The sequence below is a fragment of the Acanthamoeba castellanii genome (genome assembly GCF_000313135.1).
Source record: "Acanthamoeba castellanii str. Neff unplaced genomic scaffold scf7180000084693, whole genome shotgun sequence".
Taxonomy (NCBI): Eukaryota; Discosea; order Longamoebia; family Acanthamoebidae; genus Acanthamoeba; species Acanthamoeba castellanii.
The window spans coordinates 37,676-50,168 of NW_004457616.1; the positions used below are offsets into that span (position 1 = coordinate 37,676).

Consider the following 12,493-nt stretch of genomic DNA (forward strand, 5'->3'; position numbering starts at 1 on the left):
CACAAACCGGCCAGTGCCAAGCGCAAGTCGCACCAGCAAGCCCCCGCAGCAACCACGGAGGATGCCCAGGTAGCCCAGGTGGCGGAGGCTCTTTCGCTCGCGGGCCAGGCGCCGGCGGCCAAGGTCTTTGTGTGCGGGGGGCACCCATCTACCCCAGTACCCCAGCGCACACAGAACTTCATGTCACGAGTGCGGCAGGTGGTGTGCTCGTCCTACCACGCCTGGTTCCTCCTTGGTTCGTCCCCTCTTTCTTTAGTTTTGTTGGAATTATTTCCAATTATTTCTAATTATTTCAATTCTTGAAATTATTGATGGCTTGTTTTCCACACCACAGAGAACGGGTCATGCTACGCTGAGTGCGTTTTGCCTTCCTCTCTTTCCTCGTTCCTTCGCCTCGTTGTATGAGTGTACAGACTTAACATCATGACCTCGACCGCTGTCTCGGTTTTTTTTTTTTTAATTCTCACAGGCGGCCCAGTGGCGCCCGACGCATCGTTAGTGCGTGCCTCCCTTCGCCTTTGCACTCCTTCCCTTCGGCCTTGCGCTCATGTCGGGTGCACCCTCTTCGTGCATCCAGCTGTGGAGGACCAAAGGGTGAGGCAAGTGGCCTGTGCTGGTTCCATCGCGGTACTTCTGATGGAAAGCGGGAAGGTGGCGTGGTGCAAAGTGGGTTCCGACTCCAGGTGCCTTCCTTCGATGATCTGAAACCTTCACAACCGGCTCACAACTCACATGTATGGTTGTTTTTTTAGCCACCCGCCGCTCATAGAGCTGACTCTGGTCGGCGAGAAAAACCCCACCTTTCCGCCTGTCAAAGAGGTGGCCTGCACGGAGGGCTACGTTCTCCTGCTATGCGAGGAGGTTCGCTCCACTACAAGTGTGTGTCACATGTCTGGTTTTGCTCACCGCTCTCCCCGTCTGCAGCGATCTGTATTCATGGTGAAGCTTTTGGCTGGGCCGACGGCCTCCATGTGCTTGGGAAACCAAACCGTGCGTGTGTCGGCGCCAGTCCTGTGTTTTGCACCCAACGTTGGCGTTGTGCAGATCGCAGGCTCCGTGGCCAACTTCGCAGCCCTCACGGGTACAGAGCCTTGCTTAGAGTGGAGTGGTGTTGGTTTGTTTGGGCATGCGCGTCATGCCGTGGTGTCGGACCGCGTGTAATCATTTAGCTTGCTCCCCTCGGTAGCTGGTGGTGATCTCTATACCTGGGAACCGAGCAGCGAGCCTACAAAAGTCGAGGGGCTGGAGAACAAGGGCATCAAGTCGATTGCCGCTGGGTCCTATCACATGGCTGCCATCACCAACGACGGCCAGCTCTACACTTGGTACGACTCCCGGCTCGCCAGGTGCGATATTCTGTTTTACTGACAGCGGCTGTGGTCTTGGCTCAATCAGGGGAGGCAATTCAATGCACCAGCTGGGCCTCGGCGGTGGGGAAAAGAAGACAGCCATTCCAAAGCGCGTGGCGGCTCTGTACGGTAAGCCGGTGGTCAGCGTTTCGTGTGGCTCATCCCACACCGCCTGGTATGTTGCAGCGATCTCCTCAACGCAGTTTCGACAGTCCGGCTGTTGCTTACGTTAGCTTGCTGGCCAGTCTCACGGAGATGGGTCGCGTCTACACATGGGGCGCGGGTACCTCGGGTGCGCTGGGGCACGGCCAAACGGCTGACCAGATCACGCCTCGCCTTGTTGAAGAGCTGCGCGGTATGTAGCTCCCATGCTGGCTCTGAGTCAGCTCGCTTTGCTCTTGAGCTAATCGCAAGCATGCATGAACAGACATGACAGTGAGCCACATTGCCTGTGGTTGGTACCACACGATCGCTGTGGTCAGGTAACGTCAGAGTCTTTCCGCCCAATCCCAGCTTACTGCTTGACCATTCTAATCGCTAGCATATCTACACGTGCAGTGTTGGCGCAGACCCCAATAAGACGAAGCTGGCCAAGGACATCTCCTCTCTGCTCGCTTTCGATGGCGACAACTTCTCCGACGCGACCGTCTACGGTATGTCATTGCCGATTCTCTTACGTTGCAGATCATTGTCGTCATTTCATTGCCGTTGGTCGACCGGTCTCACATGTGTGTTCCCCGTCCCCCAGGCAGAGGCAGTGCTCGAGGTCTTGCATGCCACAAGATGGTGCTTGGGCGCCTACCTGCATGGAAGCGAATCATCGAGGAGAACGACGCCAAGGCTGGTCTGGAAGCCGAACCGGTCCTCCATGTCGACGTGGAGGACCGCTTGCTGCCATTCGTGGTCAGGGCCGTCTATGGCCACCCGCTCGCGCCCGACCTGGCCACCGCCACCTACCTTCAGCTGGCGGCCGTGGCCAAGCGATTGAAATTCGCTGCGTTCTTCGAGGAGGTCGTGGCGACGTTCGGCTCCGGCATCAATGCCGACAACGTGTGCCGCGTGTGGAGGGAACTCGCGCATCTCCAGAAGCGAATCCCGGGTATCGCGGGCAACGACCTCGGCCCCAACGATGATCACGGCCTGGCGCCGCTGGTTCAGGGCGACTTGGCCAGGTTCCACTCGCCCTGCTTCGTGATGGTCATCTTCAACTTCGAGCAGAAGTGGAGCAGCGACGAGGAATTTCGGGCGGTCGCGTACGAAGCCAGCCAGCACTCGCACAAGATCGAGTCCATGATCAAGGAGAAGACACGGCACCAGACCAGCAGGTCGGTGCGCGAGCAACGACACCAGGACCAAGCGGACAAGACCGTCGGTACATCAGACGAAGGCGCACCTACGACCATGCCTGAGGAAGTCGCGCAAGCAGACTTAGCGGGCGCTTCGGCCGCGACAGGCGCGACAACAGAGACCACGGCTTTGCCCGACCACGAGCCTGAAACGAGCAACACAACCGGATCGTCGATGTTTGAAGAATATGAGTCCACGGCCACGGCAGAGGAGGAAGAGTCTCTGTCGAGCACGCTGGCCGCATTTGTCGACAACGAGCGCTACGCCGACGTCAAGCTCGTCGTGGAGGGTCGCGACATCCAGGCGCACAAGGCCATTCTGTGCGCGCGGTCGTCGCACTTCCGCGCCATGTTCACGCTCGGCATGCGCGAGGCCACGACCAACGTGATCGAGGTGGGCGATATTTCATACGAGGTCTTCGCAACGATCCTTCGCTACCTCTACGCCGCCGAGTACGCTCCCCTTCGACAGTAGTTGAAAGTACTCATGCTGATCTCTTCTGGTTGTTCCGATAGGGTTGAGTTACAGGAGGAAACGGTGGTCGAACTCATGATCAGTGCCAACCAGTACGTGCTGCTGCCTCTGCAGGAGCAATGCGAAGCGTTCATCGAGCAGGTATCTTTATTATTCTTATTATTGCCGGTTGGCAAGAAGGTGGTTGGTAACACTGCCGACGTCATCACCGCAGGGCCTGTCGGCGGAGAATGCTGGGTACTTCCTGGAGATGGCCAACCGGTTCCAGGCGCAGCACCTCAAGGCCCTCGCCCTGGAGTACATGGTCCAGCATCGCGCCGAGTTCGAGTCGGTACGGACATGATGTGATCCCAAAACCCCCTTTTTTTGTATCATGACACTCACGACCACCACACAGAACGAAGAGGCACTCGAGGACTTGTCGCCAGAGTTGCTGCACGAGTACAGGCAAAAGAGTACGGGACCGGCCTCGCCCTCGATGTGATGTGCATACGATTCGCTGACCGGGGGGGGGGTGACGTGTGGCGATACGTAGTCTCTTGTGCCCAGGAGTGTCTCGTCGCCGGCTCCGGCATCAACTGGGCGCCAGTCAACAGCTTCTCGACGTTTTCGATTCAGGTATCATAATGCCGCAGCTTTCGCCTTGCGCTTGTAGATTCCGCCATTAAACACCGTGCATCGTGGGCGTGTCGTGTCGTTGGGCTGTGTGGTGTCTGCATGATCCATTCAAGTCGTGCAACGTGGATGGCGACCTGCTCGCCTCTGGCGGCCAAGAGTTCGAAGTGAAGATCTACCCAATCGATGTGCCGGAACTCGCCGATACGCCCGGCTCCGATTTTGACTCGGCCCGCAGCGCGAGCACCGACGACAAGGAAGCGGAAGGCGATGACAAGAGAATGGCCAATCTCGATGCCAACCGATATGACGACCGGCTGCTCGAGGATATCAAGACACAGCTGCAGCAGCAGGGCTTCATCAAGGCCCGAGTCACCGAGTACCTGCAGGTGGCTAACCCCACAGGTGCGTCTCTCTCCCCAAGCCACCCAATTTAAATTGCCCTCTGACCTTTGACGGCGTGGGCCGTGGTCGTGTGGGCGTCGTGTGTTCTAGGCGAGTACGTGGTGCAGTATGGTGTGCCTTACCGGGGCACCTACAGACTCGAAGTCACTCTCTACGGCAAGCACGTCAGAGGCAGTCCTTTCATCATCTGGGTACGCATCTCCTTTGAACCCCTAACAACATTGTGTAGTGCTGCTTCCAGTCCGGCTGACATTTGTTATCGAACAAGGCCGGACACGAATATTCGCCCCACGACTGCGAGCTTATCTACGACGCCGAGCAGCTAACTCTCGTGGCCGGAGAGTACCGAACCTTCACCCTCGTGGCCAAGGACTCGTTCGGTCAGCAGTGCCTTGGTACTGGACTCTGTTGCCCTGTTCGTGTTCGCTTGGGGTAGTTGCTAACCGCGCGCACACCACCGCGTGTCGATAGGCGGAGGCAAGGAATGGGAGGCTACTATAGGAGAGGCGCTGGTGCGCTGCCTGTCCCTGTTTCTCCTTTGTTTTTTTTCTTTTTCTGCGCGGTGCTGGTGTGCTCATACCTTGGGGCGGGTCATTGCAGGACGGCTCTGGGGTTTCGCTCGAGGACCACAACGATGGCACCTACACCCTCTCCGTAATGGCAACCCTGGCCGGCCAGCACCCGCTCACTGTGCGTCACTTACTTGACCTCACTCCCAACAAACCAACAAACCAACAAACATCTAACCAACTGAGGGATGCCTAAATGCGTAGGTCGGACTCAAGTCCGATGCGTTGACGCTCTTCGGTCGCCACATTGGCTCGACCACGGCGAGGCCCTCACGCCCCATCAAAGGTTCACCCTTTCAGATCCTATGCCTACCCAATAAGGTACCGTGCATGTTTCCTGTTGTCATTTGGCTGTCTGTGGCCGCTTGCTGACCCGAGTGAGCGGTCGTCACATCGTGTGTTCTTCTGGTGATTTTGTCGTTAGCCATTCCCCGGTCTCTGTGTCGCACTCGGCAATGGTTTCCGCACTGCTACCTACGGTAAAAAAGGTATGTGGACGCCGCCAACCACCCCCTTTGACGGCCAGCTCACCGGGCCGCAGAAACGTTCGAGGTGGTGCTGCACGACCGGTGGGACAACGAGGCGGGCCTGGCCGGCAAGACGCTGGACGACATTCAGGTGGTCATCAGGCGCGAGCGACCGGGCGAGCTCGTGCGCGCTCAGCAGCGGCGCGACCTCCTCACTCGGCTGTGGCGTACCGAGGACGAACTCGCCACTGCCGAGCGCACAATACGGCTCCGTGAGGCCAGGGAGCGCAACGTGGCCAAGCACCGCGGGGACCTCCTGCTGTTCAAGCAGAAGATCAAAGCCCAGGCGGCGTCCAGCGCCGACGCGCAGAAGGCTCTGCAGGGCGAGACCAAGATCGAGCTTGAGGCCACCACCAAGCGGGCCGAGGTCGAAGAGCTCCGGGCGCTGGACGCAGCGCTCACCAGCGACCCCGATTGGCAGCTCGACAACAACGCCGAGGAGCAGCTCAAGTCGGCCGACAACGTGCGCGTTTCGGTCGCGCTCAACCCTCTCTCCGGCTTCACGGTCGAGTACACCATCGAGAAACCGACGAGCGACGACGCCAACGCCTCCACCGGCCAGTATGTGATCATCGTCAAGCTGCACGGGGAGCACATCACCAGCAGCCCGGCGTCCGTCATGTGCTGGGGCGAGTCCCTCTTCGCAGCGCCGGCGTTGCCCGCGTTCGCCTTCAGCCCGCCCACTGCCACCGGTTCGTCCCCCTACAATCAGTCGGGACTGCTCGCCGGCATGACCACCACCGCCACGAGGAGAAAGGACCGAGCTCCGGGAGGCCGCAAGAGCAGATCGAGTGCCGCTGCCGCCGCCGCTGAGGAATCCACTTCGCTCTCGTTTTCCTTGCTCTCCCTGAATGGTCCCGAACCAACGCCTGGCGCCACCCTCTCCACATCGCCTTCATCATCATCGTCGCCGTTCTCTTTGTCGGCCGCGCCGCCTCCTCCGTCGACGTCATCATCGCCGCCGGCGAGTCCGTTCTCGTTCTCGACCATGCCGCCTCTTACCCCAACGTCGGCTTCATCGTCGTCACCAGCGAGTTCGTTCTCCTTTACAACCGCCGCGACACTTGCACCCGGCGAGCCTACTGCTCACTTCTCGTTCTCGTCACCTTCGCCATTCGCATCATCATCGCCCTTCGCGCCTGCGACTTCTACTCTCATGTCTTCGTCTTCTTCATCCTCTTCCTCATCACCCTCTGTGTTTGCCTTTGGCTCCCCCACCCCGAGCGAGCCGGCGAACCTGGAATAAGTTGTATGCCCACCCTTCTATGAAAGTGGCTGCCCAAGCTCGTAAATTCAACACGCACTTGAAAGGAGCACAGAGACCAAGAACAAGAAAACAACGGTGGGGAAGGGGGAACAAGTATCTGGCTGATTCAGCCCTGGGCAACCTTGGCCCAGAGTGGGTTTTGGCCATTCCTCTATGCCAGGCCTCACCTGCTTGCAGGTTGGCTGGCTGTTTATGGTGTGGCTGCAGGACCGCACACACATCATTCTGGTCAGGTACTTTTTTCTTACCAATGTAACTTCAGCTCACTCCAGCACTCTTGCAGCTCCTTCCAACAACCCTTATTCCACATGAGAAGATCACGTGTGCACAAGAGTTCAAGTTCACCTGGCGCAGTGAATTTCCCACAGCTGTCTGCATTTTATTTGTCGAAGGAGGTGGAGAAAAAGGGAAAATAATACAAATGTTTTAGTTTCCCAGCCAAGATGGAGGGCTCCGTGGTTACAGAGATCTTTGTGAGTAGAGACGATGGGAAGCCCAAACTACGACAGAAACTGCCAACACGAACGCGGCAGGTGGTGTGCGCGTCCTACCACGCCTGGTTCCTTCTTGGTAAACCCATCCACAGTGTTGATTTATTTTAATCATTTATTAAATATTCATTCTTCCTACTTCCCACATCACAGAGAATGGCGACTGCAAGGCCGAGTACTCACCCTTCTTGCCCCCCCCCGCCCTTCACTGATACTTTAATTGACACTGACGCTCTAACCACCTGGCCCTGTGCCTCGCCGTAGGCACCCCTCCGGGCGGAGCTTCCTAAGTACGACCCCACTGCCCTTATGGCCAGCTTGACCTTATGCGTGGTCACTCACGCACCTTGCTTCCCTCTTCTTGCTTCCCTCTTCTTGCTTTCGTCAGACGTGCAGAATGAACGCGTGAAGCAAGTGGCCTGCGCTGGCTCGACTGCCGTGTTGCTCCTGGAGAAGGGCTCCGTCAAGTGGTGCCGCATCATTTCGGAGGACGCCCCGTATTCGCCCCCCCCCTTTTCTTTTCCTCTGGGCTCTCAGTTGTCGTTCGCTCACCACCACTATGTGTCGTCGTGGGCCACACACCCCTAGGACCCAACGCCTGAGCGAGCTGCCTGCGCAGACGATCGCGAGCATGGGCAAGATCAAGGCAGTGGCCTGCACTGACGCCCACGTAGTACTACTCACCGAAACGGTGCGCGCAACGCTTGGTCAGACGAGTTCATCGGGTTATCTGTGACCCGCGGCGGCACTGCTTGGCTCACCCGCTGCTCTCGCTCTTTTCTCGCTGCGCTCGTGTGCTACTAGGGTGCGGTCTATCAGTTCAGTTCGGTGGTGACGAGGAGGACGCCCAAGCCCGTCCTCGTCATTCCCTCGGGGGTGACCCAGCTCGCTGGCTCGGTCTACATCTGTGCCGCCCTCACCTGTACGGCGCCTCCTCTCGCTTCCCGCCTCTTTTCTTATGCTGCCATCACCAACATTTCTCTTCTTTTCCCTTTCTTACTGATCGACAGCCGCCAACGAGATCTACACCTGGCAGCCCGGTACGTTGTGGCGTGGCTGTATGGGACGTGAGTGGTATGTTTGCAATTTTTCCAGGCCTGACATCACTGCGGCGGCGTTGTTGGCCGCTCTACAGCCGGGGGTGTTGCCAAGCCGGAGAAGGTCAACCTCGAACTCGCATCGGGCATCAAATCGATCGCGTGCGGGTCTTACCACATGGCCGCCATCACTCACGATGGTCAGCTCTACACCTGGTACGTTTGCCCTTGCGTCCATATGTCCATATCTCTCTTAGAGAAATTACCGAGTCTCACATGTGTTGTTGCTGACAGGGGCACGATCATGCACCAGCTTGGCCCAGAGAAGGACCAGCTGGTGCCCCGGAGGGTCATGGAGCTGGACGGCCGCGCCGTGGCCAGCGTCTCCTGTGGTGCCACCCACACCGCCTGGTACGCAGCAGCCCTTTCACTGACGACGGTCAAAAACAGTTGGCTGTGGCTGACTCTGGCGCGTCTGCAGTGTGACGGAAATGGGTCGCCTGTACACGTGGGGAGTGGGCGAGTGGGGAGCGCTGTGTCATGGCGACGTCGAAGATCAGCCGGCTCCGCGCCTCGTCGAGGCGCTTGATGGCGTGACCGTTGCGCAAGTGGCCTGCGGCTGGCATCACACCATTGTCGCAGTCAGGTAGACATTGCTGCTATCGTGTGTGTGTGTGTGTGTGTGGTTTGGCTGAGTCGTGCCCGTATCTCAATTCAGTGTCGGCACGGATCCGAACAAGACGCGCCTGGCCAAGGATATCTCGTCGCTCCTCGACCCGAACGGAACCGAAAACTTCTCCGACGTGACCCTCGTCGGTGCAGAGGGCGCGCGCGAGTTCCGGTGCCACAAGATCGTGCTCCACCGATTGCCCGTTCTCAGGCGGCTGATCAAGGAAAGCAGCGCAGGTGGTGATGACGGCGCTCTCCGCCTGAAGCTGGACGGCGTGCCCGACCACCTGCTGGAGCACGTCGTTGAGTGGCTCTACGGCCAGCCGCTCTCGGCCGAGCTCTCGCTGTCGGTCCTGGTCCAGCTGGCCACCGTGGCCAAGCGCCAGCTCGGCTCGGCGCAGCTGCAGCAGGCCTGCGAGTCGACGTTCGGCATGGGTCTCAACTGCGTCAGCGTGTGCCAGCGCCTTGAGGACCTCGCCTCGTTCGACGTCGACGAGCGCGAGCAGGGGCGGCAGCAGGCGGCCGGCGACGGCGTCGACGCCGACCTGTCGCACCTGCAGCTGACGGCGACCGACCTCAGGGGCTTCTACGAGCGCTGCTTCACGCTGATCGCCCGCAACTGGGATCTGCTCAAGAAGGACCGGCAGCCGGAGCTGCGCAGCCTCGAGGCCCTGGCGTGCAAGCACTCCCCTCGCGTCGCCGCCTTGCTCAAGGGCGACACCCGTGCAGCCGCAGCCGCAGTTGCCGAAGCGAAGCAAAGCGATGCGCAGGCCGAGGCCGAGCAGGAGGCAGCCACCGATCAGGAGGACAACGAGGAAGACGGCCTGGCCGACTCACTGCTCAAGTTTGTCGACAACCCACTCTACTCGGACGTCAAGCTCGTGGTGGAGGGCCACCCCGAGGTCCACGCGCACAGGGCCATCCTGTGTGCGCGGTCGTCGTACTTCCGCGCCATGCTGACGCTTGGCATGCGCGAGGCCACCGACGGCGTGATCCAGATCCGCGACTTGTCGCGCGAGACGCTTATGGCCGTCCTCCGCTACATCTACGCTGCCGAGTACTACCACCCCTCCCTGTTGGCCCACCCGTCCGCCCCCGGCCTGTTTCTCATCGATGTCGTGACTCTCCCTTTGTGTCGGCCGTCCGTCAAACCACCTAAGGCCCGAGCTCGACGAGGAGACGGTGGTGCAGCTGCTGATGGCTGCTCATCTATACGGACTTCTCTCGCTTCAGGAACGCCTCGAAGCCTTCATCGAGCAGGTGCGCGCATTGTGTGCGGTGTGTGCGTGCGTGTGCGTGCGTGCTACAAGCTGTGTGTCGCTGGCTCACTTTTCAAACGCTTGATTTTGTATTGAATATTTATTGCAGGGGCTGACCATGGAGAATGCGGGCTATTTCCTGGCGATCGGCCATCGCTACGAGATCCAGTACCTGCAGGTCCTCGTGTCGAACTACATGATCCAGAACCGAGGCGAATTCGCATCGGTACCACCACCCCACCACATCACCATCATCTCGCTACCAAGTCCTGGACCCCTGCACCAACACTCGGCCCGCTTTTCTTGCTGCGCTCTCCCTCTCTTTTGTCGCGCCACAGGAAGAGGGCAAGCAGGCGCTGGCGGCCCACCTGACGCCCGAGCAGATCGAAGAGTTCAGGCGAAAGAGTACGTACTCTTAACACACAAGACAACACAACACGTTGAGCTGACCCCTGATATGCAAACACACCAGTCGCTTGCGCGGACAAATGTATCGTGCATGACCTCCACCGCAATCACGCCGCCCTCTGGCTCGTGTGCCGCTTCACGATCGAGGTACGATGGCACCCGCCCAGTGTCTGTAGACAAGGGGACAACCAGCTGACGTCACGAGGACGTCAAGGCGCGCAACGAGGCCGACCAGGTCCCTACGTGCGGTGGCGAGCGGTTCGAGGTGAAGCTGTTCCCGATCAAGCTCGAGAAGCCCACCAGCGAGGACGCGTCCTTGCTCAGCCCCGACGCTCCGCTGTTCGACTCAGCCATCGCCTCCCGGCTCGAGAAGCACGGCTTCCTTAAGGGCCGCGTGGCCGAGCAGAAGGACAAAGACGGACATCCCACCGGTGCGTGTGCGACGTGTGCAACGTGTGCGACGTGCGTGCGTGTGTGCGTGCCTGCATGCGTGCGAGAGTGGCGAACAGGTGAAGCGCGCAGGGAGTGGCGGTAGACGAGACAAGCACATGTCATTCATTTGCTCGAGACTCACGTGGTACAATGGTTTTCTTTCTCAGGCGAAGGCATCTACGAAGTGACCTACACGGTGCCGTACCGGGGCATCTACAGTGTCGAGGTGACGCTTCACGGCCAGCACCTCCGCGGCAGCCCCTTCACCGTCCAGACCCATGCGGAGCTCACCGCCGACAAGCCGGCGACCACCGCAGGCCAGCACAAGGCCGCGGGCAAGAAGCCTGCAGCACGACGAGGCCGCGGTGTCACTGCCGCCGCCGCTGACACTCAGAGCGAGCACGAGGGCTTCGCGCTCCTTCCTCCGCCGTCGGCGTCATCGGACGCGTCGCCGGCCGCTTCGCTGACAACCGCGTTCGGTGGACTCTCGGTGTCCGCCACGCCCCCGATGTTCACGGCTTCGACCACCCCGTTCGCGCCCTCCTCGAGCACCACCCTCGAGTCACCGCCGGCCGCGTTCGTCTTTGGGTCGCCCTCCCCGAGCTCCTCCTCATCATCTTCGTCGTCGCCTTCTTCCTCCGGCTTTAGCTTTTCCTTTGGCCAGTGAGCTTACGCCGTGAGAGCAAGACCGCGGCCGGATGCCGGAGGACCGCACACAGCATAGACTCCACCTTTTTTGGTTCTTCTTCGCCGTTGGGTGCGACGAAAGTGTAGAGCCCCTGAAATTCAAGCGCTTTGGGCCCAAAGCGAGCAGTTGTTTTCAGTTATGTCTTTAGAAGAGGAATTCGGGCGGTGTCACGTCGACGGGATCTTGCGGTGTCAGGGGAAGAACTCTCTCCAGGCTTGAGGAGTTGTGTGGCCGAAGCCGACTGGAGCGCACCAACTCCGCCACAGAAGAATACTCAGACGAAGTGCAGTTTAGAGTCAATTCAGACCTGGTGGCCGAGCATCCAGTTGTCTGTCCACGGGTCGCTCTCCTCGCACAACATCTACCAACGGGAGGGTTTCGTATAACTTGTGCAACATTTTCCGTCCAACCGACGCAGGGGCAAATCCGCCGCGGTCTGCGCGGGGCCAATTGGAAGATTGCCACTAAAATTTTCTTGTCTCGACCGTTCAGCAAACGCTCCTCGGACATGCCCCGGTCTCCGCTGCCGGAGCCCTCCGCGGCACTGGCCTTTTCGTTTTCCCCTTCAACACCGCCACACCTCATCATTGCTCTGGAAGCACTCCCACTTTCTGAGACCACACTCACTTCCACCACTACAGCAACCCCGGGTGAACGCTCTCCGGCGAGCCACCACCAATGGAGGGTCCGGATGATCGACCCTACTACCTCACACCCAACGACGTCGCCGACTGGTGCGTCCCTCTTTGTCGTGGATGGCGGTGTTGATGGTGGTTATCTCGTTCTATTTATACGACGTTGGATTCATCTGTTTAGTTCCACCACCACCACACAAAGTCACTCCGGAGACGGTCACTGTTCTCCTCTCCGCCGTTGTGCGTGTGTGTGTTGATCGTTCTGCAAGATGGTGGTGTGTAGTGTCGCGCTGTGTGTATGGGGTGGATGACCATCAACAA

At 59.3% G+C, this 12,493-nt stretch overlaps 2 protein-coding genes across 2 annotated transcripts in view; both read left to right on the plus strand.

Moving 5' to 3' along the window:
• Window positions 1-6,532, plus strand: part of ACA1_126170 (BTB/POZ domain containing protein) — a gene marked incomplete at both ends in the record, with an annotated part of 7,659 nt that extends 1,127 nt beyond the window's left edge. Inside the window, 22 exons of the mRNA XM_004348641.1 lie at window positions 70-129; window positions 175-224; window positions 470-498; window positions 578-683; window positions 753-861; window positions 925-990; window positions 1,045-1,081; window positions 1,187-1,346; window positions 1,396-1,473; window positions 1,595-1,704; window positions 1,919-2,002; window positions 2,098-3,148; window positions 3,212-3,311; window positions 3,385-3,501; window positions 3,720-3,788; window positions 3,902-4,190; window positions 4,281-4,381; window positions 4,459-4,585; window positions 4,662-4,702; window positions 4,791-4,880; window positions 4,964-5,045; window positions 5,301-6,532. Coding sequence (XP_004348691.1) covers window positions 70-129; window positions 175-224; window positions 470-498; window positions 578-683; window positions 753-861; window positions 925-990; window positions 1,045-1,081; window positions 1,187-1,346; window positions 1,396-1,473; window positions 1,595-1,704; window positions 1,919-2,002; window positions 2,098-3,148; window positions 3,212-3,311; window positions 3,385-3,501; window positions 3,720-3,788; window positions 3,902-4,190; window positions 4,281-4,381; window positions 4,459-4,585; window positions 4,662-4,702; window positions 4,791-4,880; window positions 4,964-5,045; window positions 5,301-6,532 — 4,188 coding nt within the window. The remainder of the gene's footprint in view (window positions 1-69; window positions 130-174; window positions 225-469; window positions 499-577; window positions 684-752; window positions 862-924; window positions 991-1,044; window positions 1,082-1,186; window positions 1,347-1,395; window positions 1,474-1,594; window positions 1,705-1,918; window positions 2,003-2,097; window positions 3,149-3,211; window positions 3,312-3,384; window positions 3,502-3,719; window positions 3,789-3,901; window positions 4,191-4,280; window positions 4,382-4,458; window positions 4,586-4,661; window positions 4,703-4,790; window positions 4,881-4,963; window positions 5,046-5,300) is intronic.
• A 464-nt stretch (window positions 6,533-6,996) lies between these two features.
• ACA1_126180 (BTB/POZ domain containing protein) lies at window positions 6,997-11,516 on the plus strand (the record flags this gene model as incomplete). Its single annotated transcript, XM_004348642.1, has 16 exons — window positions 6,997-7,112; window positions 7,309-7,334; window positions 7,433-7,541; window positions 7,633-7,735; window positions 7,849-7,966; window positions 8,055-8,084; window positions 8,180-8,297; window positions 8,376-8,492; window positions 8,563-8,727; window positions 8,800-9,837; window positions 9,911-10,010; window positions 10,119-10,235; window positions 10,348-10,414; window positions 10,482-10,564; window positions 10,632-10,848; window positions 11,017-11,516. 16 exons carry the CDS (start codon window positions 6,997-6,999, stop codon window positions 11,514-11,516), a joined length of 3,024 nt encoding a protein of 1,007 aa, XP_004348692.1.
• Window positions 11,517-12,493: the final 977 nt, after the last annotated feature.